The sequence below is a fragment of the Quercus lobata genome, chromosome 8, assembly GCF_001633185.2.
Source record: "Quercus lobata isolate SW786 chromosome 8, ValleyOak3.0 Primary Assembly, whole genome shotgun sequence".
Taxonomy (NCBI): Eukaryota; Viridiplantae; Streptophyta; class Magnoliopsida; order Fagales; family Fagaceae; genus Quercus; species Quercus lobata.
In genome coordinates, this window is record NC_044911.1 from 49933449 (window position 1) to 49959762 (window position 26314).

The window sequence follows — 26314 nt, forward strand, 5'->3', positions numbered from 1 at the left end:
TGACGACTTGACTCACGTTTCTGTCAATAAGTATTCGGTTCGGGGGACAATACTCTAAAACCACCCCCTGTGGGATATGATATTTGGCCCTAAAACCCTCCATACCGGCCGGTGAGTCTACTAAGTGCTTGAATCTACCCATCTAAATAAACAGAAATGACGCGGAGAAAGGCTTCTAAAAAAGAAAGGCCGAGGAGGAAGGCTGAGAAGAAAAAGAAGAATATAAAGAAATAAAGACTTACGAGAATAAGTATGTTGATCTTTGGAACTTTTAGGAAGATTTTCAAAGATTTCTTACAAGAAAGAGTTATGGAGGCTCAGGAGTTTAGAGTATTTTGTGAGATGGGGCGCTGGAATTCTTTAGAGCACTTGAAGATTTGTGAAGTAAAGAAGAAAACGAGTCCCCTTAGGGCTTTATATAGAGGGAGAAAATAAGTGGGAATAATCCCGCTCAAAATTCTAGAAGAAATGTTAACCGTTGGATCTATGTGCCACCGTTGGATGCGGGGGACAGGACGTCGCTTGGAACAATTAATAATGTTTTGCGGGTTTTGAAACATCAGTAACAATTATGAGGCGCGTAAAACGGCACTCCCCCACGTGTGAATCAAGAAATCAATTGGCCTTATCTTTTAAAAATCAAAACCCCACTTTTTCTCCTCAGATGAGAGGGAAAAACTAGAGTTTTGAGAGGTTATTGTAAGGATAAGAGCCCAAAATCATATATTGGGCCTTAGGCTTTGTCCGAGGACGTTGAATGGTCTAAGGAGAGACACATATTTAGTAGATGTTCCAATTTAAAATCTCATGAGTAAAAAACGGGTGGAAGGTGATCCGAGGAGAAACTCCTCATTGGATATGATGAATGGAACTCAAGTATGTATTCCAGCAATTAGAGTGACCCTTCAAGAAACTCCAATGATAAGAATGTGCCTCATGAACATACGAGAAAGATGGAAACTCAAAAATATCTAAGGGAAAGCTGCTACCACTGCATTAAATGCACTGCAGCTACTTTTCTGACCGCATTTATGTGGAGAAGACCTCTGAACAATGCTGCATTGGCTACCACAACTTACAAAAAACCAAAGAGGGTATCTGATGGGACGAGTACTCAAGTAAGGGATCAGATGATCAACAAGTGTAAGATCAAGATGACCCAAAAGGAGCTATATAATGTAAGAGATCCTCCATGAGAAAGGGATCGGAAAAATAGAGAGAGTACACTATAGCAATCTAAATTGTTCTTGTATTCAATTGTAATCAATTTATATAAGTGTGTCCTTCTCGGACAGTGAAGTAATTTAGTTTTATTTTCTTTGTTCTTACTCGATCATCCTCCAAATCCATACTAGCTGTTGTCAAATTCATTAGGACCTAATTTTTCGACCCATTCTCTACAAATTTATTGTTCTGGGCTCATTGGGTCAAGGTCACATGTATCATGGGCTTGTGCTGCAAACAAGGTCCTTACAATTACTATTCGTGGGTCTCATATAGGACCTTTGCACGATAGAAATTCCAACGTAACAATGAGAAAGAGATGGGCTTCAGCTATCCTAAAACAATGGGATAAAATAACACCTATCCTAGACCAATGCTCTATTTGAAAATACAAAACAGAGACAATTCTAATCTTATGCAACTGTTGCCACTTTGGATTGTCCCATCCCATGCAATGCCATGTCAGCCCGTAACATTCTCCAATGGCAAAGTCAGGATAGAACTCTTGAGTAGATAATTGAGCAGAGTAAGCTTAGGAGCATTGAAAATACATGCTTCCAAAAATATATTAGTAAATCACATTAATAGAAATCTATTTATTTTTTAAAAACAAACTATTTTTCATTTTGGGTACGGAGAATTAGGAATAGGGATATAAGAATCCATAGATGGCTCTTTCCCATTAGAAGAAAAGATACAAAAAGAAAAGAAAAAAAAATTGAAAGCAAAAAGAAAAATTATTGAGTGTGTGTTTTATTTTGTTTATTAAAAATTATTGATATATTTAACGTTGATCTTGAAAAAAAATTATAATATTTTATAGCTCCACTATTGCTTCTTAGGATGATTGATTTAGGTCGGATGGGTGACACGTTATTTATCATTCATCGGCCCAAGCTAATGGGCTTGGAGGCGCAGGAGATCTCATTCTTTAATGTACAACCATATTTTAGAACATATTAAGCAAAAAAAAATTAAAAAATCTGTTCACAAACGAACATTTTTAAAGTCTTTATCTTGCACTCTTTTTTTTTAGAATACTCTATCTTGCACTCGAAACAAAGTAGAAGAGACAAAAAAATGATGGACCCTCCACCAAAAGAGAGAGAGTTATATAATACAATAATTACAGCAAGAATTTTTACCCAAAAAAAAAAAAAAATTACAGCAAGAATCGAATACGGAACAGATACACCTCACCGGCCGAAAAGCATGACCTTGATAATAATAAGTCTTTGGAATAAAAGAATCTGAGTCCAAATATCCAAAGGAACAAAAACCCACAAGAATAGAAATGAATCCTCAACACACATGATTTGAATCTCAATTGTTGAGATTTGAGAATATATATATATATATATATATATATGAGTTGGATTCAAGTTATACCTAGTATAACTCAAAGTAATATTACACCACACAATAATTTGTTATAGAATTCATATTTTCGAAATTCCACCGTTGAATTACATATTTTAGGGTGTGTTTGGATTGAACTTATTGTTGCTGAAACTGAAAACTGAAAACTGAAAACTGAAAATTGAAAACACTGTAGCAAAATCATTTTTAAATGTATAAATAGTATCGTGGAACCCATTTTTAATATTTTTTAATGAATAAAGTGGTTGTGGGTCCCATAAACAGTACTGCTATAGTACCACTACAGTACCGCTACAATGTTGTTTGTCCCCCTTTTCTGCAAAACGCGTGAAATGTAAAAAAAAAAAAAAAAAAAAAAAAGAGTGAAACGCAGACGCAGCAAAGTTCAATGCTATCCAAACGAGCACTTATATGTTTTTAACATTCTTACTAATTTTCATTTCAATTGGATGTAAGTTTACTATTCGATCTATAAACTCATATTTTATACATTATTTTAAACTATAGAAATTTGAATTTAAATAATTAATTGATGATATGACTATTAATCTTTGATCACCATGAAAATTTGCAAGTATTGAGAATATACGAAGATAATGTAATCTAACGGTGAATTTGTCAAAATTCGCATCTAATTAAAAAAATATTGAGTGGTAAAATATTGTTTAGAATTACATCATGTGTAACTTGAACTCAACCCAATATATATACCCTATGTGAAATGAATTTGCAAGTAATAAATGAAATAATAAATCTGGGACCTCTAGTTCTCTTGTCAAAATCTTCAACAAAATCCTTGGTCAGTGGATAGCTATCCATCAACAGTCTCTAGATTAAATCGTATATTTCTCCTCTCTTATGTAAACTAATTAATATATATGTTTATGAATTCACTGTTACACGGATGATGCATGATTGATATGAGGACTATACTTTACCTATAATAAAACTAAGTAAAAGCAGTAAAAGGCACTTCGTTCGGTGGGGCTGTGTGGAATGAGGAGACAACCTTTACTTTACTTTTGTCCTTTTCTGATTAGGTGCTCTATTTTTTATAAACATTTTAATAGGATATTCGCTATATAATTATTAATTTTGTTATCTAACTAAAACACCAATCAATTTTTAGTGTAGGCTTAAATTAACTAGAATTTACAAAGATTAGACAATTTTGTAGTTGTACTCTAGTTATATAATATATTATAAACCTAAATAAAATACTACTATTACTATTTTCGTATGTGTTTTAATAAGTGTGGGGCCCAATGATCCGTGGGCCAGGTCCATTTACTTGTTAGGGTCCAAAGGCCCAAGCCGAGGAAGGTGATGACCCAGGCTCGGTAATACAAATACGAAGTAGCCTTGGGACACAGCCGATGACGATTCAGTCCTCGGCATAACCGAGATCTCACAAAAGGAAAGGGCAAAAATGGTATAGAAATAATTTTGGAAAAAAAAATCTAAAATATCTATGACATTTAGAAAAGGGTACGCTGGGGAATATAACGACCAGGGAAAGCTACCCTTACTGCCATTCAATACTCTGCGCCTGATAGAGCCGTACACTCCAGCTTTTTCAACCACCCCCAACCACTCCGGGTATGGACAGATGGGACAAGTATCAGTCTTGGAATGTCGATCCTATACGTGGACGAAGGATAAAAAAACACGGGCTAGTATAAAAAGAAAAGTAAGTAATACATAGGAGCGGCTGGAAAAAATGGCCAAAAACCAGAGCCTCCCAGCCCGCCTCCAGGAGAAAGACTCCTAAGGCGAAGACGACTTAACCATTTATGCATATCACGTAAAACCCACCGTTTAGCGACCAAGACCTTGCCTTTCAAACCCACGCTCTACAAATGATATTGTTTGGACCTTTTTACGTGCGAACCCAACACTGTTACGGTCCGTCACGAATCGTGTCCCTACAATTGGCGCCGTCTGTGGGAAAGGCTTGTGTGTTGGCATAGGCGGTAGGTCGAGAGAGTTCTCTTATCATTTCTAACAGTTGGTTATAGAGTTCTAGTGTAAAGTTCCGCTAGGGGCTATGGGTCTTGATTAGGGGCTACGCTTAGTAGCGTCAATCGCATGGATGGTTCTAGGGGCTTGGCCGAGGAGATAATTCCCCTAAGGCCAAGATCCCACTCCAAAAAACTGAGTTTTGGACAGAACCAAAGTATTGTATGGTCCTCGGACTCAAACCTATGGGGAAACCAACTACTTGGATGAGAAAACTGAGTTTTGGACAGAACCAAGGTATTGCATGGTCCTCGGACTCAAACCTATGGGGAAACCAACTACTTGGATGAGAAAACTGAGTTTTGGATAGAACTAAGGTATTGGATGGTCTTCGGACTCAAACCTATGGGGAAACCAACTACTTGGATGAGAAAACTGAGTTTTGGACAGAACCAGGGTATTGGATGGTCCTCGGACTCAAACCTATAGGGAAACCAACTACTTGGATAAGAAAACTGAGTTTTGGACAGAACCAAGGTATTGTATGGTCCTCGGACTCAAACCTATAGGGAAACCAACTACTTGGATGAGAAAACTGAGTTTTGGACAGAACCAAGGTATTATATGGTCCTCGGACTCAAACCTATGGGAAAACCAACTACTTGGATGAGAAAACTGAGTTTTGGACAGAACCAAGGTATTGTGACTCAAACTTATGGGGAAACCAACTACTTGGATGAGAAAACTGGGTTTTGGACAGAACTAAGGTATTGTATGGTCCTCGGACTCAAACCAATGGGGAAACCAACTACTTGGATGAGAAAACTGAGTTTTGGACAAAACCAAGGTATTGCATGGTCCTCGGACTCAAACCTACTTGGATGAGAAAACTGAATTTTGGACAGAACCAAGGTATTGCATGGTCCTCGGACTCAAACTTATGGGGAAACCAACTACTTGGATGAGAAAACTGAGTTTTGGACAGAACCAAGGCATTGCATGGTCCTCGGACTCAAACTTATGGGGAAACCAACTACTTGGATGAGAAAACTGAGTTTTGAACAGAACCAAGGTATTGCATGGTCCTCGGACTCAAACCTATGGGGAAACCAACTACTTGGATGAGAAAACTGAGTTTTGGACAGAACCAAGGTATTGCATGGTCCTCGGACTCAAACCTATGGGGAAACCAACTACTTAGTAAAAATTCTAAGTTACTCAGTCCTCGGCTCAAATACTATAAAAGGTTAAAACTATTAAAAGTGTTAAGAAGATGGTAAAACGCCCCACTATTCAGCAACCTACAGGGGCTGTTCATTTTGCAGGTGGTATGTCTTCGGATGGTTACTTCCTACACCCTATCGAGCATTCAGTTGTCGTCTCGGCTATTTTTGGGGTAAGTGTTGTTTTCGCAGGTTGGCGTTGTTGTGCCAAACAATTCTATTGAAATTATGATAATATCTTTTTCTTAGCAAATATTTTGACTCTAGGTGTCATTAATTCAATGTTATATTATTGTGCCGAACAGCACTTACAAGTTCATAATAGCGCATTTCTCTTTGATAAGGGATTACGGCCCCAAGTATTGTACTCTAAGGTCGGCGGTATTGTGCCGGGTTGACTCAGTAAGCTCATCATAATGTCCTTTCTTTTTCTGCCTAATAGGAGTTTCAGCTCTAAGTATCACTTGTTCGATTCAGTATTATTAAGCCGGATTGTTTCTATAAACACAGAATAAGATCTTTTTATTAATTAGGACTTTGACCCTTGACGTCGGTCAAAGTTTAAAGATAAAAAGAATTCACAAGATTGTACGTCTATTCATCACGTTATCATTTCGGAAATATAGAGATAGAACATGCGAAGTAGAGCAGTAACAATTTTTATTAATATAAAGATGTATTACAACGTACAAAGAGGGGTTTAAACAAGCCTATACAAAAGGTGGATCACCAAAACAATAAAAAAAAAAACCAACAAAAACAAACGACAACAATGCAGACAAATAAACAGTCAGATGCCTTTTTAAACTCGTCTCCGAAGTCCTTCCAAACTCTGCCTCGGTAGCGTCCATATTGAGAGGAGGACCTTCTTCAGAAGAAGATGGAGGAGATGAATGAGAAGATGGAGGAGATGAATGAAAAGAAGGAGGAGAAAAAGAGGGAGGAGATGAAAAGAAAGAAAGAGGAGTAAAAGAGGGAGAAGGAAAAGCACCAGGATGGATCTGGTGGTGGAAAGAATAAGAAAGAGAGGTAAAATGAGACACCAGTTAACGAAGAGATGAAGAAGTAGGGGCACTTAGTCCCTGCCTCAGTCCTGACTCCTAACACACTGGTGCCATGTTAGTTATGCTCATGAGAGAGCGGCTGGTACTGATAATGGGTGACCCCAGCTCAGTCACGCCGAATGTTTGACGTGACGAGCCCCTGTTTCGGATTTTGGCTGAGAGGAGGGTAAAAAGGATTTTGAGTCTCCGCCATCCTTGCCCTGACCGAGCCATTTTAAGCTTTGTGAGAATGTGGAGTTTCTGGGAGGGACATGGTTCTTTCATTATTTGCTCTTATCTCGAGTGCATCACGAGTTAGGATACAACTAGTGAATAAAGTGAACTCTGGAGGAAGCTAAAGGTTTCAGACTTTAGAAGGGTTAAAAGGGACTCTGTACGAAAGAAATAAACTCTTGCCTTCTTTCTTATATGAAGGGTGGAGCGGAAGGTATTTAATTCGTCCAGATTTCCAAAAAAGCTGTAAACGAGAATATACCCGTTCCGCTACCCCACATCGTCAGCAAAACCGTCGAATTTAAGTAGTCTCGTAACGGTAAGTCATTAAAAGCACATTTTTTGGATAACCAAACGGCAGGAACGCCTGGTGAATGAGTGCAGAAGAATGTCTCATAGACCGGTACATTTCCCAGGCAGATAAAGAAACGCCAGCATTAAATGAAAAGCTGAGTTAGACGAGCCGTAATAAAGGCTTGGTATTACCAAAACCCTCCTCTCCAACCAAGAGGTCGGACAGCAGAGTTTTGAGGGGCTATTGTGGGGCCCAATGATCTGTGGGCCAGGTCCATTTATTTGTTGGGGTCCAAAGGCCCAAGCCGAGGAAGGTGATGGCCCAGGCTCGGCAATACAAATACGAAGTAGTCTTGGGATACAGCCGAGGACGATTCAGTCTTCAGCATAACCGAGATCTCACAAGAGGAAAGGGCAAAAATGGTATAGAAATAACTTTGGAAAAAAAATCTAAAATATCTATGACATTTAGAAAAGGGTACGCTGGGGAATATAACGACCAGGGAAAGCTGCCCTTATTGCCATTCAATACTCTACGCCTGATAGAGCCGTACACTCCAGCTTTTTCAACCACCCCCAACCACTCCGGGTATGGGCAGATGGGACAAGTATCAGTCTTGGAATGTCGATCCTACACGTGGACGAAGGATAAAAAAACACGGGCTAGTATAAAAGGAAAAGTAAGTAATACATAGGAGGGGCTGGGAAAAATGGCCAAAAACCAGAGCCTCCCAGCCCGCCTCCAGGAGAAAGACTCTTAAGGCGAAGACGACTTAACCATGTATGCATATCACGTAAAACCCACCGTTTAGCAACCAAGGCCTAGCCTTTCAAACCCACGCTCTACAAATGATATTGTTTGGGTCTTTTTACGTGCGAACCCAACACTGTTACGGTCCGTCATGAATCGCGTCCCTACAATAAGTATTACTGTTTACTTAAAAAAAAAAAAGAATTCACAATGAATTAAATCTTTTCATGTTTGCAATGATACAATTAAAAAAAAGTATATAATTTATTAGTGTAACATATTAAACCATATGGTTTCAAAATTGACAAATAAAACTCCAGAGTTTTTTCATTTTTATTTTTATAAGTCCAAACACAATTCCATTATACTTAAAATAAATTGCAATTTAATTTATTAATCTTTGAAATCTTAAGATTTAAATTGTTTCTTTAAAAGTACATGTTTCTAAATTATAAGTTTAAAATATAATTTTTTTTCCATATATATATATATATAATTTCATTATGAGAATTTATCTAATTAAAACCTTCAACCCCACCATGGTTGAAATTGGAAAGCGCCAATGGTTCCCAGACTCCCAACAATTCAATTCACTTACAAAACTCAATGGATGGTGATGATTGTGATTGAGATAATCTACTCTCACGGTTTAGCTATGGTGAGATGGAAGAGTGTAGAAAATTGATGGTGTTTGGCTCTCTTAATAATGGATACAATTATCTCACCTATCAAGTGGGTGCTTAGGGTTTAATTCGTGGGAAATGATAGGTATTTATAGTGGGAAGGGGTTGGTAGTAAATGATCTAAATATCTTCTTCTTTTTTTTCTTTTCTTTTCTCTGATGATCGAAAAATTTTGCAAGTGCGAACGGGTAATTGTCTTACAAATCTAAAATTAGAACGAATTTTTAAAAGTGTCATGTTTCTATTTTGCAAGTTTCAATGTCTTGCAATTCTAACAACACTACATTAGATACTCAAACCCAGCCGGATTATAAAAGTAGCCCATAAATACAAAGAATTAAGTATGAAATTATAATTAAATTGACACGGAATAAATCTAACAAATATACAAAATTAAAATTAAAATTAAAAAAAAATAACATAACACATTCTTAAAAGTTGATCGTAGGAATCTTAAAGTAACACATTCTTAATGTGTAAAATCCACATTGAAAAGAAAAGGTTGGTATGCTTTCTCTTTCAGTTATCCATTGTCAAGTGCTATCATCAACACGACAGTTGACGTGGCAGTATTTTTAAAACATTTTTGACTTTTGCTAATCATCCCACCCATACTTTAAAAGAATTATCTATAATATAATGATGATCTCGTCTACATATGGATATATTTAAATATATTTTTTAGAATAGCTCTTTTTTGTCTTTCTAAAAATAGATTACAACTAATTTTTTTCGTTATCTTTCTTTAACATTTCGTCATCTTTCGCACCTAGAACAGTTAATTTTCTATATATTTTCAATTTTGTCCTAAAATATCTTCAGCAGTTGTCCTGTTTGGTGAGAAGACAGTCAATTGTCCTGCTAAAGATTCATCATTACTTCCATCAGTCTTCTTTTACTATTCTCATAATGTGTTTTGTGCATGAAGAGCTAAGCAAAGCACAACATTCATTGCTTGCTTCACACGCATAAAAGTTAAAACATCATAAACACTGGCTTGCGTTGGGTAGCTTATATGGGTAGTTTTTTTTTTTTTTGTTTTTTTGTTTTTTTATAAATGTTATTGTATTTTTTTAGTATTATTCATGAGCCCCATTGTACTATTTTAGTTTTATCTATAGTATTTTTAGTAAAAAGTTCTTAGTTTCAATTAAATAAGTTGTTCTTAAACGGACCTTTAGTTTGCGTTTGAAATTAAAGTTTAAAGTCAACTCATTTTACTATTTAGTTTATTTTTGTTACTATTCAATTTATTTTTGCTATTATTTATAAGTTTTATTATACTTTTTAATACTATTTATAGGTTTCAATATATTATATCAGCTAGATTTTACTCTTATTTATAATACTTTTAACAAAAAAATTTCAATATTGACTAAATAAGTTGTTATCAAAGTACTCTTTTTTTTTTTTTTTTTTTTTTTTTTTGAGAAAGTGTTATCAAAGTACTCTTAATTACCAAAATGTCTTTATAATTTATTTTTGTGTCATCATCGTCAAATATCCTACGTACTGCAGCGTGTAGTACCTTTCATTTTGTGGCCAGTGGATATGCACAACGACCATAAGTTCGAATTTTTCAGCCAAAAAATAATAATAACAATAATATTTTCATTATTAATTAACAAGTCTAAACTTCATCCAAAAAAAAAAACAAGTCTAAACAATTCGAACAGTTAACTTTGTCCGACTTTGTTGTTCCACTCAGGTTATTGGCCGAGAGGATTTTGGATCGATGAACCTGAAGTTCAGTTTACATAATACCAATTCAATCTACTCAATAGGACTCTAAAGATTGAAAGTCAAGTTGAGGTTTTTATTTATTTCTTTAATAATTCAGAAGTTACTACAATGGAAAGGAGATTTCAACCATGATTTTTCTGGTAAAGAAGAACAAACAATGCTTATGAGATACAAACCTCCTGTTAATTAAGTCGAGTTTTTTGAAAGTTCAATATTAATTCATTTTATTTTATTTAGAATATTAGTTGAGTTCGAGTTTATCGTTAAGCTAGATTAAGTGTAAGCGTATACATGAGTTGGGTTGGAGAGTTTTTTCAATCTAATCTTCCTAATCCAATCCACATGTGTCGAGTCGGGTTGTTAAGTTGTACTTACATGTTTCATGCCAATAAAAAGTTGGGTTTTAATAAGTTATTCAAAGACTCAATTTCACTAAATAATTACAGTTCACATGCTTCTCAAAAAAAAAAAAAAAAAAATTACAGTTCACATATAATGTTTAAATTGTATTTAAATTTTGTATATTGCCAAACTATTTCTCACGAGTTTGTTCACTAACATGTTATTATGTTTTAGCTTAACTTTTTAATAATCAAACATAAAAGATCAAACATATACATATTTTAAATTAAAAAATATATAAGGTTCAGCCTAGCTCTCTCGGCGCATGATAGAAGGTGCCTACTATTGTACGCTCGAGTGATTTACTGTCGCATTCGTGAGTTGTGCTTTGAAGTGTGGCCTTATTTGCCTCTTTGGTGGGCCGGACTACTCCTTTGAGTGGGTCACGCGTCGCCCGTGTGCTCTGCCCAGTAATGGGTCTCCCTTCGCCATTATGGGCTTGCTCTGCCCTGTCAGTGGGCCTTTTCTTGGCCGGTGTGGGTCATTTTTCTACCCCGAGTGGGTCTAGTAGCTGCATTGTTTGTGGTGCTATCATCATCATCTTTGAAGTCATAGTTGTTGGGTGTTCTATTTCAGTCCGGTAGCCAAAGATACTTACAAGATAAATCGCTGTCTACTAGCCTCCGTGCTATTTTGTTGTGATTATTTTGGTTTTCAGTTGTTTGGCTGTGTTTTGGGTTACTGTAAAAGAAGTGTTGGGTTGTTTGCTTTCAATATGAGAGCTTTAGGATGGAATTGTAGAGGCATTTGCAATGCCTAGACGGTGAGAGCCCTCAAAGCTCAAAAAAAGACCATAAGCCAGATATAATTTTTTTGTGTGAAACGAAAGCAAATGAAGAATGTATGGAATATGTAAAGAGAAGGGTTGGTTTTAATGAAAAGGTGGTAATTGAGGCAAAGGGTAGAGCAGGGGGATTATGTTTAATGTGGAAGAACAACGTGCAAATTGAAGTGGTGGAGTTTAATAAGTATATGATTGCAGTTAAAATTATGGAGCCTAGTGGAGACTGGTATTTGGTTGGCTTTTATGGACCACCCTGTGAGCCAAGAAGAGAAAGGCTTGGGAGAACCTTTGTGCTATATTTGAGTCATTTCAAGAGCCTTGGATTTACTTTGGAGATTTCAACATTGTCTTGGACTGTGAAGAAAAGGATGGGGGAAGAGCTGAGAGCTCAATGTCCCCAAATTTTTTGAAGGACATTCTTTTCGAATTGGGAGCTATTGATTTGGGGTACTCTAGAAGTAGATTCACCTGGAGGAAAAAAAGATGGGGAAAGAATGTCATAAGGGAGAGGCTGTACAGGGGTATATCTAGCATGTCCTGGAGATTAGCTTTTCCAAAGGCAACCATTCACCATTTGGGTGCCATAAATTTTGATCATTGTCCTATCCTCTTGGACACATAGCCAGCTGATCATTACTTTCCTAGACTATTTAGATTTGAGGCTACTTGGACAAGGGATACAAAGTGCCACGGAGTTATTGATGAAGCTTGGAAAGAAGAGGTGGAGGGCTCAGAATTCTTAAAACTATGAATGAAACAACAAAACACCCAAATGGCTTTAAAGAAATGGAACAAAGAAGTGTTTGGTCACTGCCAAAGGAGAATAGACGTGCTGCTAACCAAAATCCAAGATATACAAAAAGCGGATTGCACGAAGGAGAACTGTAGAAAGAAAGCTCATCTCCAAGCTGAACTTAATGAGTGGCTCCTGAAAAATGAAATACTTTGGAAAAAAAATCCAAAGAATTTTGGCTCAAGGAGGGGGACAAGAACTCAAAATTTTACCATCTATCTACCATCATAAGGAGAAGAAGAAACTCAATAGATGCTGTAAAGAATGATTCTGGGAAATGGATCACAGACAGAAGGGAGATAGTGGTGGTGCCACGTTCAGTCCAGGGTATTCCCAGGAACACCCTGACATGAAAAAATATATATATATATATATATATATATATTGTGGGGCCCAATAATCTGTGGGCCAGGCCCATTTACTTGTTGGGGTCCAAAGGCCCAAGCCGAGGAGGGTGATGACCCAAGCTCGGCAATACAAATACGACGTAGCCTTGGGACACAGCCGAGGACGACTCAGTCCTCGGCATAAACGAGATCTCACAAGAGGAAAGGGCAAAAATGGTATAGAAATAACTTTGGAAAAAATCTAAAATATCTATGACATTTAGAAAAGGGTACGCTGGGAAATATAACGACCTAGGAAAGCTGCTCTTACTGCCATTCAATACTTTGCACCTGATAGAGCCGTACGCTCCAGCTTTTTCAACCACCCCCAACCACTCCGGGTATGGGCTGATGGGACAAGTATCAGTCTTGGAATGTCGATCCTACACGTGGACGAAGGATAAAAAACACAGGCGAGTATAAAAGGAAAGTTAAGTAATTCATAGAGGGGGCTGGGAAAAATGGCCAAAAATCAGAGCCTCCCAGCCCGCCTCCAGGAGAAAGACTCCTAAGGCGAAGACGACTTAACCATGTATGCATATCACGCAAACCCACCGTTTGGCGACCAAGGCCTAGCCTTTCAAACCCACGCTCTACAAATGATATTGTTTGGGCCTTTTTACGTGCGAACCCAACACCGTTACGGTCCGCCACGAATCGTGTCCTTACAATTGGCGCCGTCTGTGGGAAGGCTTGTGTCTTGGCACTGGTGGTGAGTTGATACCATCCTTCACATCATTTTCAGTAGTTGGATATAGTGTTTTAAAGTAAAGTCCCACTAGGGGCTACGTTTCTTCACTAGGGGCTGCATTTTGTAGCGTCAATAGCACGGATGGTTCCAGGGGCTTGGCCGAGGGGTTGGCCCCTTTAAACCAAGATCCTATGCCATAGCCGAGGGGATAACTCCCCCAACTACTTATCAAAACTGAGTTTTGGACAGAACCAAGGTATTGTATGGTCCTCGGACTCAAACCTATGGGGAAACCAACTACTTGGATGAGAAAACTAAGTTTTGGACAGAACCAAGGTATTGGATGGTCCTCGGACTCAAACCTATGGGGAAACCAACTACTTGGATGAGAAAACTGAGTTTTGGACAGAACTAAGGTATTGTATGGTCCTCAGACTCAAACCTATGGGGAAACCAACTACTTGGATGAGAAAACTAAGTTTTGGACAGAACCAAGGTATTGGATGGTCCTCGGACTCAAACCTATAGGGAAACCAACTACTTGGATGAGAAAACTGAGTTTTGGACAGAACCAAGGTATTGGGTGGTCTTCGAACTCAAACCTATGGGGAAACCAACTACTTGGATGAGAAAACTGAGTTTTGGACAGAACCAGGGTATTGGATGGTCCTCGGACTCAAACCTATAGGGAAACCAACTACTTGGATGAGAAAACTATGTTTTGGACAGAATTAAGGTATTGGATGTTCCTCGAACTCAAACCTATGGGGAAACCAAATACTTGGATGAGAAAACTGAGTTTTGGACAGAACCAAGGTATTGGATGGTCCTCGGACTCAAACCTATGGGGAAATCAACTACTTGGATGAGAAAACTGAGTTTTGGACAGAACCAAGGTATTGGATGGTCCTCGGACTCAAACCTATGGGGAAACCAACTACTTGGATGAGAAAACTGAGTTTTGGATAGAACTAAGGTATTAGATGGTCCTCGGACTCAAGCCTATGGGGAAACCAACTAGGTATTGGATGGTCCTCGGACTCAAACCTATAGGGAAACCAACTACTTGGATGAGAAAACTGAGTTTTGGACAGAACCAAGGTATTGGATGGTCCTCGGACTCAAGCCTATGGGGAAACCAACTACTTGGATGAGAAAACTGAGTTTTAGACAGAACCAAGGTATTGTATGGTCCTCGGACTCAAACCTATGGGGAAACCAACTACTCGGATGAGAAAAAGATTGAGTTTCGTAAGGTCGGCTACTTAATAAAAATTCTAATTTACTCAATCCTCAGCTCAAATACTGTAAAAGGTTAAAGCCAATAAGAGTGTTAAGAAGATGGTGAAACGCCCCACTATTCAGCAACCTAAGGGGGCTGTTCATTTTGCGGGAGATATGTCTTCGGATGGTTACTTCCTACACCACATCGAGCATTCAGTTATCATCTCGGCTAGTTTTGGGGTAAGTATCGTTTTTCACAGGTCGGCATTGTTGTGCCAAACAACTCTATTAAAGTTATGGTGATATCTTTTTCTTAGCAAGTATTTTTGACCCTAGGTGTCATTGACTCAAATGCTATATTATTGTGCCGAACAGCACTCGCAAATTCATAATAGCGCCTTTCTCTTTGATAAGGGATTATGGCCCCAAGTATTGTACTCTAAGGTCGGCGGTATTGTGCCAGGCCGACTCAGTAAGCTCATCATAATGTCTTTTCTTTTCTTGCCTAATGGGAGTTTCAGCCCTAAGTATCACTTATTCGATTCAGTATTATTAAGCCGGATTTTTTTTATAAACACAGAGCAAGATCTTTTTATTAACTGGGACTTTGGTCCTAGACGTCGGTCACGGTTTAAAAATAAAAGAGAAATTCGCAAGATTGTATGTTCATTCATTGCGTTATCATTTCGGAAATATAGAGATAGAACATGTGAAGTAAAGTGATAACAATTTTTATTAATATAAAGATGTATTACAACGTACAAAGAGGGGCTTAAACAAGCCTATACAAAAGGTGGATTGCCGAAACAATAAAAAAAAAAAAAAAACAATACAGATAAGTAAACAGTCAGATGTCTTTTTAAACTCGTTTTCGAAGTCCTTCTAAACTCTGCCTCAGTAGCGCCCATATTGAGAGAAGGACCTTCTTCAGAAGAAGATGGAGGAGATGAATGAAGAAGATGGTGGAGATGAATGAAAAGAAGGAGGAGAAGAAGAGGGAAGAGATGAAAAGAAAGAAAAAGGAGTAAAAGAGGGAGAAGGAAAAGCACCAGGATGGATCTGGTGGTGGAAAGAAGAAGAAAGAGAGGTAAAAGGAGGCACCAGTGAACGAAGAGAGGAAGAAGTAAGGGCACTTAGTCCCTACCTCAATCCTGACTCCTAACACACTGGTGCCATGTTAGCTATGCTCATCAGAGAGTGGCTGGTACTGATAATGGGTGTCCTCGGCTCGGTCACGCCGAAGGTTTGACGTGACGAGCCCCTGCTTCGGATTTTGGCTGAAAGGAAGGTGAGACAGATTTTGAGTCTTCGCCATCCCTGCCCTGACCGAGCCATTACGAGCTTTATTGGAACATGGTGTTTACGGGGAGGGTATGGTTCCTTCATTACTCGTTGTTGTGGTGAGCGTATCACGATTTAGTGTATAACTAGTGGGTAAAGTAAACTCTAGGGGAGGCTAAGGATTTTAGATCTCAGAAGGATAAAAAAGGGTCTCTGTATGAGAGTGATAGCCTCCTAACTTGTCTTCTTATAGGAAGGGCAAAACAGAAGGTATTAAATTTGTCCAGATTTCCAAGAGAATCTTTAAACAAAGATGTACCCGTTTCACTTCCCCACCTCATCAAACAAACCGTCGAATTTAAATAGTCTCGTAAATAGAAGTCATTAAAAGCACGTTTTGGATAGTCAAACGGCATGAGCGCGTCGTGAATAAACTCAAGAGGAATGTCTCGTAGACCGGTACATTTCCTGGGAGACGAAGAAACGTCAACATTGATGAAGGACTGAGTTGAACGAGCTATAATAAAGGCTTGGTATTATCAAAACCCTCATCTCCAACCAATTGGTTGGGCAGCAGGGTTTTGAGGGGCTATTGTGGGGCCCAATAATCCGTGGGCCAGGCCCATTTACTTGTTGGGGTCCAAAGGCCCAAGTCGAGGAGGGTGATGGCCCAAGCTCGGCAATACAAATACGAAATAGCTTTGGGACACAGCTGAGGACGACTCAGTCCTCGGCATAATCGAGATCTCACAAGAGGAAAGGGCAAAAATGGTATAGAAATAACTTTGGAAAAAATCTAAAATATCTATGATATTTAGAAAAGGGTACGCTGGGAAATATAACGACCTGGGAAAGCTGCTCTTACAGCCATTCAATACTCTGCACCTGACAGAGCCATACTCTTCAGATTTTACAACCACCCCCAACCACTTTGGGTATGGGCTGATGGGACAAGTATCAGTCTGGGAAAAGTCGATCCTACACGTGGACGAAGGATAAAAAACACAGGCGAGTATAAAAGGAAAGTTAAGTAATTCATAGAGGGGGCTGGGAAAAATGGCCAAAAACCAGAGCCTCCCAGCCCGTCTTCAGGAGAAAGACTCCTAAGGCGAAGACGACTTAACCATGTATGCATACCACGCAAACCCACCGTTTGGCGACCAAGGCCTAGCCTTTCAAACCCACGCTCTACAAATGATATTGTTTGGGCTTTTTTACGTGCGAACCCAATACCGTTACGGTCCGCCATGAATCGTGTCCTTACATATATATATTTATATAATAATAATAATAATAATAATAATAATAATAATAATAATTAAAATTTTTTATTTGTTTACCCTTTAAAAAAATTAGGAACACCCTCAAACAAAAATAAAAAAAAAAAAAATTATTTGTTCTACTTTCATGCAAAAAAAAAAAAAAAAGCCAAAAAAAAATTTTGAAGTAAAAATATGAAAAAAAAAAAAAAAAAAAAAGAAACCAAACAAACCAAAACCCAATATACTGAAATCAGAAACCAACAGACGACGCAAGTACCAAACACTAATAGATGTTGAAGGAAAGAAAGAAACCTAACCTAAAGAAAAAAACCTAACCCAATGGACGGAGAAAGAGATCGCCACCACTGAATGGATGAAAAAAACCAACAGATGGACAAGGAGATCTTCAGATCAGGCCTCAAACTCAAGCTCCAGTATGGCAGAACACATCAGATCGGAGATCAGTCTTCCTCGCCTTGACGTGCTGCCCGACGGTGCCGCCCCTCAACCTTAGGCCTCCCTGCTCCCTCAACCTCAAGCCCAAGGTATTTCATCTCTGTCTCAATCTGTCTCTCTTTATCTGAAGAATCAAGTATGAAAGTGAAATGAAATTAGGAAATGAGACTCTCTCACTCTCTCTTTCTTTAAGACTTTATCTGTGATTGTCTGTTGCTTTTGCTTAGCTTTAGTTTATAAATTTATTAATATTTGCCCTTTTTTTTCTCTATTCGTTGGTGTTGGTGATGGTGTTGGTGAGATACAATTAATTGTCTTTTAGTGTTAGTGTTGGTGTCTTTTGGTGAGATACAATTAATTGGCTTTATCTTATTAGCTCTAGTCTTGTGATTGGGGGCCATGGGGCATTAGGGGAGAATGGGGCTGGGCTAAATGCACATGGGGTGTGTGGTTGTGTGCTAATGCAGCAATGCAACTAATAATTAATAAACAATCATTTAATTAACCAATAATTAATTGGGGGAAGCAACTAATAAAAAATAATTAATAATTTAATTAACTAATACATTAAAAAAGATAAAAAAAAAAATTAAATTATGTTACTATGTTAGGCTAAACAATAATTAATAATTTTATAATTAATGAAACAACAATATAACAAATTATAGTTTATAAAAGACAAACAAATTAATGAAACAACTAAATAATAATAATTAATAATTTTATTAATATTTCAAATGAACTTATAGTTTATTGTTTATTCTTTTGCTAGAATTATTCTTTTGCGTGTTATCTTATTGTTGTTGTTGTCAATATATGAATTTATCTTTGTATTAGATTGCGTAATTTATGCTTTTTAAGGAACACACTGGGAAAAATATCTGGAGCTGCCACTGAAGGGAGATCCAAAAGCACTTTGTGGAAAAATTCAAGACCTTATTTAATGAAAAGGAAGTAGACTTTCCAAAAAATTTGGATAATCTAATCACTCTATGCATCACTGAAGAAGAAAATATTAAATTATGCGGAGTACCAACTCAATCCGAGATCAAGAAGAAGCTATTCCAGATGCAAGCTCTAAAAGCCCCAAGACCAAATGGCTTTCTTGTACTATTCTACAAAAAATATTGGGCAATTGTGGGAGAGTTTGCTATAAGAGCTGTCACATCATTTTTTCAAGCAAGAAGAATGCCAGCTAAGGTAAATAACTCTTTTATTGTTCTTATTCCAAAATCACAAAGCCCTACATCATTTAATCATTATAGGCCTATAAGTTTATGTAATGTTATGTATAAAATAATTACTAAACTATTAATGTCTAGATTGAGGAAAATTTTGCATAAGCTTATCTCACCCACACAAGCTGCATTTATTCCGGGAAGGTGGATTGCCGAAAACCAAATTATTGTTCAAGAAATGCTGCATAGTTTTAAGAGAAGAAAAGTTAAATTTGGGTTAATGGTTGTCAAAATTGATCTTGAAAAGGCTTATGATAGAGTGAATTGGAATTTCCTCCAAGTAGTACTCAAGAACTTTGGGTTTGATGAAAAATTTGTGAAATGGATCCTTGAATGTGTATCAACAGTGTCCTTTGAGTTACTAATAAATGGAGGAAAGACAGGGAAATTTAGACCTAAAATAGGGTTAAGGCAAGGGGACCCGCTATCCCCTTACCTATTCATATTATGCCAAGAAGTTCTTTCATGAATTTTAGAGAATGAATTTATGGAGAAGAATATTAGTGGGTGTAAGGCTAGTATTGGCAACACTCCCATCATACATGTAATGTACGCGGATGATATTGTTCTATTCTCAAAAGCATGTAGGAGGGAAGCTAATGCCATTAATGACTACTTGGAAAAATATTGTAGGTGGTCTGAACAACTGCTTAACAGAGCAAAATTAGGGGTTATATTCTCTAAACTCACCCACCAGCAGACTTGCTGAGGCATAAGGCATATTCTACAAACGAAAAGTCTTAAAACAGACTCAATTTACTTGAGGGCTCCTTTATTCCTTACCAGGGCTCCAGCAAAGGACTTTAAGTTCTTACAAGAGAGGTTGGAAGCCAAAGTGAAAGGGTGGAGAAGTAAGACTTTATCATGCGCAAGAATAACCACTCTAATTAAAATGGTGGCTCAAGCTTAACCTACATACACAATGTCTACTTTTGACATCCCTACTAAGGCATGTGATAAGTTAGATGCTATGACTAGAAAATTTTGGTGGAATCCAAAAAACCTAAATGGAAGATATTTGGCTTGGGAAAAACTATGTCTACCTAAAGGAATTGGAGGGATGGGATTCTAAAAGAGCAAGGATTTTAATAAAGCTCTCTTAGCTAAACTTGCTCAAATGATTGCCTCAAAAAGGGATAGCTTGTGTATGAACTTACTAAGAAGCAAATACAAGGTCAGAGAGAATTGGCTTCAAAGTGAACCTTCCAAAAATGCTTCTCCAATTTGGAAAGCAATTGAGAAAACCAAACCCCTTATTGCTAAGGGAGCTTGTTACCTTGTTGGAAATGGTGCTTCCATTAATGTGTGGGTGGACCCTTGGATTCCTTGGCTAGTTGGGTTTAAACCAACTCTAAAGGATGACTCAATTCAATGAAATCCTTTGACGGTGTCTAACTTGATATCGACCGAGGATCATTGCTGGAATCTACCTATGCTAAATGAGCTACTTAATTCTGAGTCAGTTGAAGCCATCCAAAAAAATACATATTCCTTTAAGAGGCAGAGTTGATAAGCTAATCTAGGTTCCAAACAACAAAGGGGCATTTTTTGTAAAATCTGCATATAAAGCTAACCAAGATCCTCCTTGTGGAAGTTCCATAATGTAATGGCAAAAAATATGGAAGATCAAAGCTCAGGACAGAATCAAAATGTTACTATGGAGAATTAGGCCCAATGTGTTACCAACCAAAAACAACTTGGCGAAAAGAATAGGGACTTCTAATCCAAATTGTGTGTTTTATGATAGAGAACCTGAAATAGCAACTCATCTATTTTTTCATTGCCAAGTAGCAAGGGCCATCTAGTTTGGTTGTAGTTAGGGCATAAGAATTGACAAAATGAATATTGCATCAAACGAGGACATCCTCAAAGTGGTCTTGAACTTGGATGAGTTGAGTACTCTTCAAATGGCAGTCACTTTGGAGGTGATCTGGCATCTCAAGAATCAAGTATGGCATTATGGTAGTGAGGTGAACATCATTTCTACCAGATGCATTGTAGAAAACAGAGTAAAGGAATATCTTAATACTTTGGACCATAAGCAAGACAAAGATAGGAGAGAGGAATTGACTTCATGGATTTCCCCTCCTAAAAACTATATAAAACTAAATGTGGATGCTGCTGTCTCATAGGCTTTCACCTCCTTAGTCGTGGTAGCAAGAAATGAGTTTGGAAAGGTGTTAAAGATATGGGTTAAAATTCATGATTTATGCACTCCTACTCAAGCTGAAGCAGTTGTAATTCTGTGGGTACTAAACTTGGCTATCGCTGAAAATTGGTGCAACATCATTGTGGAGGGGGATTCAAAAATATGTTTTAATGCCCTGTCCAAAGCAGAAGAACCAACTGATTAATCCATCTCCTCCATCATTCGTGATGCTGCTGACATGAGTGTATCTTTTGATAATTGTGAGTTTTGCTAGGTCAAGAGATCTCTATCTCAGCAGCTTATTTTGCTGCTAAATATGCTATTGCTCTTAAAGTGAGTTTCTTGTGAAATAATTGTGTTTGCCTCCCCTTATCTTGAAAGCTTGTAGGCAAGATTTTTGCACCTCCTGTTGTTCTGCTTAATCTAATGAAATGGCAGATTATCAATATATATATATATATATGTGTGTGTGTGTGTGTTTAATCTTTGTAATTTGATCAATGTCTTATTTTAATCTTTAATCTTTAAAGAGGAAAGAAGAATAGAGACAAAGATGGTGAGAATATAGGCAAGAGCACTACAACTGTTGACATATTAATAAATTAAAAAAAAAATCAAATCAAATCAACCATTCCATTATTGTCCCATTAATTTGCTTGAACTATGTGGTCACAAAAAGCTAAAGCGGACATATTTTATTTAATTTGATTTTATAATTTTACATGGCTCTAAACTTAGAGAGGCTGGCAGCTTTTTAACATTACAAAGAAAAAGAAAAAAGTTGCAAATAATCCCAACCAAGTAAAACCCAAACCCAGATCCACTCACAAAGTACTCCCCAATTAATAACCACCCTGACACTCCACTGGCCACCACACCAACCCACCTCCCTCGTCGGTACCACCGCAAAATTGAGTCATTATCCACGGCGGACCGACTTCCTCCACCTCAATATTCCTATCTCCATTAAAATACTATATATAGATGATAAGGATAATTCTATGGTCTTGATGAAGTCATCCATATTAGGTTGGGGCGACGGTCCTAATGAACTCGTCAGCCTCGCTTGCACATTCACGGCCAAACCATGATAGAGTGAAGGTCGACGATTCCACCTCAAAGCTGACGACTGCCCCCTGAAGACAACAACCATTTGGATGAGATGACTATAGTATATTGACGGGATATGAAGTTGACGGGGGGAAGTTGAAGAGGATAAGCTGACGGGGCTGACATGACTTGACCTCCACGCATAAGCATATATATGGAAATATCTTGTGCCTCACGTTTAACTCTAATCAAGAGAGTCCTATAAGGAATAGAACTCGTAAGATACACAAATTAAAGAAGATCTCTCTCACAAGAAAAGATCTTCTAAACCAAGAAATGAATATCAACCCCATGCTACTATAAAAACTCCAAGACCCTCACAAACCAAGATACACATAATTCCTCTAATTCTAGCATTCTAGAGTTGTGAAAATTTTCTAATTTAACCTTCAGAGGGTCTTTGACCGATATTACACCAGTACTCTCCTAGGGCTTTCTTTGTTTTTGTTTTGCAGGCATGGTCTCGAGTACATAAACACTGTATTACTTATTGTCAATTTTCGGTTTCATAAAAAACATGTGACCAAATTAAAAATAATATATAAAAAATAGTACTTTTTTACTAATTTCTATAGAGATTACCGCTGTGTAACATAAAAAATAATCTTACTTTAATCCAAAAAACACTTAAAATAATCTGCACTTACAAAATATCTTTAATAGATAGTCATATTTAAATCCCCAGGCATAAAGTAACTTGGAAAAATCATTCTTGTTCTAAAAGAAGAAGAAGAAGAAGAAGAAGAAGAAGAAGATAAGTCAACTCAGATTTGGCACAATTTTTGCTCAAAATGATGGAAGTTGATATTTGGCACAATTTTTGCCTTGTGTCTGGGAATTTTGATCATTGAAGGCCGAAAAGTTCAGGTATTTAACTATTCACAGATAAGAAGTTAAGATTTTTTTTTTTTTTTGGATAAGAAGTTAAGAACTTTTTAAGGGAAAAAAAAAATGTGTTTTTGTTTTTGTATTTTTTTTTTAACTACTCCCCCAACCTCCTTCTTTTATGTGGGGTAGATGTGAACACTGGATTTTTTTTTTTTGGACCCATATGCTTGAATAACTACAAGAAAGTCCGCTGGTTTTTTATTTTTTGGGCCCGGGGTGGTGTGAAGTGTATGATAGGATATACGCATGAGTAATCCTAGTTACATATATGTTTCATACTTAGCAATTAGTACTTTTCATAAAACGAGCTCACTTATTTCTTCTACAATGGAGTTCTTTATATTTTGCAGTTTTACACTATTACTCTGTTGGTTTAGCTTAAAGAAGCAAACTTTTCCTGTTTAGCACAGTTCTAACTTCTAATAGATCTATAAGGTCCAATGAAATAATTAATTTGGCAAGGCTATATAGGAGGTGTCTACAATGGAGAGATGTTAATGAATCAGACCTTGGTGCTAAAAAATAAATTAAGAAAAAAAAAAAAAAAAAAACCCTCTTATTGCATGAAATTTTCAATTAATGCATCTATGCACTACTTTTTCTTCTGACGTAAGATAGGCCCCACGTCTCTTGGAACATTCTTACGTAAGAAAAAGGTGTAATAAACAGAATAATTTCTCCCGCATTTTTTCTGATTCAAATTTTATCTTATAAAAATAAGTTTTGCATGTTTCTTTCCTTTTCCCATTTTTTTTCCTCTTCTCTCCCACAATCTACAACAAAAACACTCTTGATCATAATAACCCAAAGATTCAGACGCTCAAGTGTTTCAGTTAACTAGGCCCTTTTGAGTATCTTTATGTTCTTGCTAAAATATTTAGGCCTTTTGAGTGCAAGGCTTGGCTTACTGCCAATATATGATCAGAAGAAGACAAAGAAAACGCCGACGTACAGATCTCAAGACAAGTCTTTGAGAATCCATGGCCTCAAAAAAGACAATCATGAAAACTACTAATAAATTATGTTTCATAACGAAAATTCTTTGTAGTGCTATACCCTCCTATAAAGAAAATATACCTCTTGAAGAAAAGAAAAAAAAAGGTCAAAATAAACCAAAGTCTCTTTGGACTTCACCAAAACATAGAATCAAAGAAGTGCCTTAACATATAATACAAGGTATATAGTATATACACAAACAGAACCAGCCACCAAAAAAGATCCTAATTAGCAGCACAAGCAATCTAATTAATTCTTCAAGCTACAGCTAAAACGACGAACAATGTTGTACTGGTTCATATTTACATACCCAGCACATAGAGGAAGTTCGTCCGATAGCTAGTTTAAAAAAACAAAAAACAAGAACAAGAACAAGAACAAACAAATCAAAACACACATATACATTAATACTCAGTAAAGCGATTTTTCACACACTATAAGGTTTAGTTAATAGGAGTAACTCCATAACCCATCTCCATCTCCATCACCTTCAGATTCATCAGAAGACGACTTTGACTGAATTCTAGGCGGAGTTAAGAGCATCCCTTCTGCCATATTCACCAGCAAACTCGGCATATTCAACAACTCTTCTTCGTCAATGAAGTACTCTTCCTCAGTGCTTCTAAGATGTGTCGCTTCGTGACTGCTCTCCGAGGATCTTTCCATTATCGCCTCAGCAGCACTCGCCGCAGCGGCGCGTATGTCAACAGGTGACGTCGAAAGCGGTATTGGGTACCAAAGAATCAGGTCCGGGAAGTTTAACACCGTATCGGGCCCCTTCAGAGCCAAAGCCGCCACGTCGTACGCCGTCGCCGCCATGTCCCGCGTCGGGTACGTGCCGAGCCAAATGCGGGTGGCTTTACGGGGCTGGCGTATCTCGGATACCCATTTGCCACTCCGACACCGAGCGCCCCGAAACTTCTTTTGCTTAGCAGTAGTACTACTGGACGACGACCCGGGTTGACCCGAAAACCCTTCCGATACAGATATCGGTGACGTGGCGGTGGTGATTGTAGAACTTGAAGTAGAAATTGTGGCTGTGGTATTACCGTTCAGGGTTGTCTCCTCCCGGCGCACATTAGAGGTTCTAAATGGGTTATTTCGGCGCACGTTAGGATTCTTGGCCATTTTTCCTTGTACTGTTGACCACCCCCTTTGTTTTTTGGTTTTTTTTGTTTTTGTTTTTTTGGGTTCAATTGGGATACATATAATTTTTTGGGTTTAGTACGGATTTAAGAATAATTACCCAAAAAAAAAAAAGAATAATTACCAAAAAAAAAAAAGGTTAATAATGTCTTTTTAAAGTTTTATTCTAGAGAAAAGTGAGTAAAATGTGTGAAAGGTTATACCGCAAAATTTTCTTATATAGAGTTCATTAACTACTGTGCAATCAACGTTGATAAATAATTCAAATATTTACCTATTAAGTTAAACTAGCGTGCAATCAACGGCAAAAAAATAGTTCAAATATCTACTTAGAGTTTACCAAATCAAAATATCTACAAATAATAATAATAATAATAATTTCACCGATTACAATTAATAACACCTTAATTTGTAAATTTTATATAATAAAATTTGTATGTTGATCATGATAATCTAATACTTAATAGAGTGATTTTATACCATAAATGTCTCAGTATAAAATACCAAAACATATCAACCGATTAAGTTATATAAAAATCTTGACATATATGTAATTTTTTAAATATTCTTCACCTATCGATTTCATTATTATGCATTTTATATTAATTTATTGGGGTTTTATAAATTATAAGAGTATAAAGTTTTTTTTTTTTTTTTTTTTTTTGGGTTAAAGAGAGTATCAAGTTTTTGTGAGAGTAGAGGTTTCCGGGCTCAAATCTTCGAGGGAGAAGTTTCACAAAAGATATCCACTTATATTGAGTCAGTGTAGGATTTGGATAAGGTAAATATATATATATATATATATATATATATTAAAAAAAATAGAGGAAGTGAAACGGTGGGACAGAAGGGTAGGAAACTTTTGGCTGAAGCTATTGGTCCGACATCAATTTTGGCTGAAAGTGGGTACACGTATTAGACTCAATGACGGGGATTAGCTGTGATTGTGATCTGCATCATATCAATTCCTGAAT

General features: G+C 37.2%; 1 protein-coding gene across 1 annotated transcript; it reads right to left on the minus strand.

The window, feature by feature from the left end:
* Positions 1–24592: 24592 nt before the first annotated feature.
* On the minus strand, positions 24593–25361 carry LOC115958584 (ethylene-responsive transcription factor ERF027-like). The gene has a single exon (XM_031077015.1). The coding sequence runs from the start codon at positions 25320–25322 to the stop codon at positions 24642–24644; it is 681 nt and encodes a 226-aa protein (XP_030932875.1). The 5' UTR covers positions 25323–25361; the 3' UTR covers positions 24593–24641.
* Positions 25362–26314: the final 953 nt, after the last annotated feature.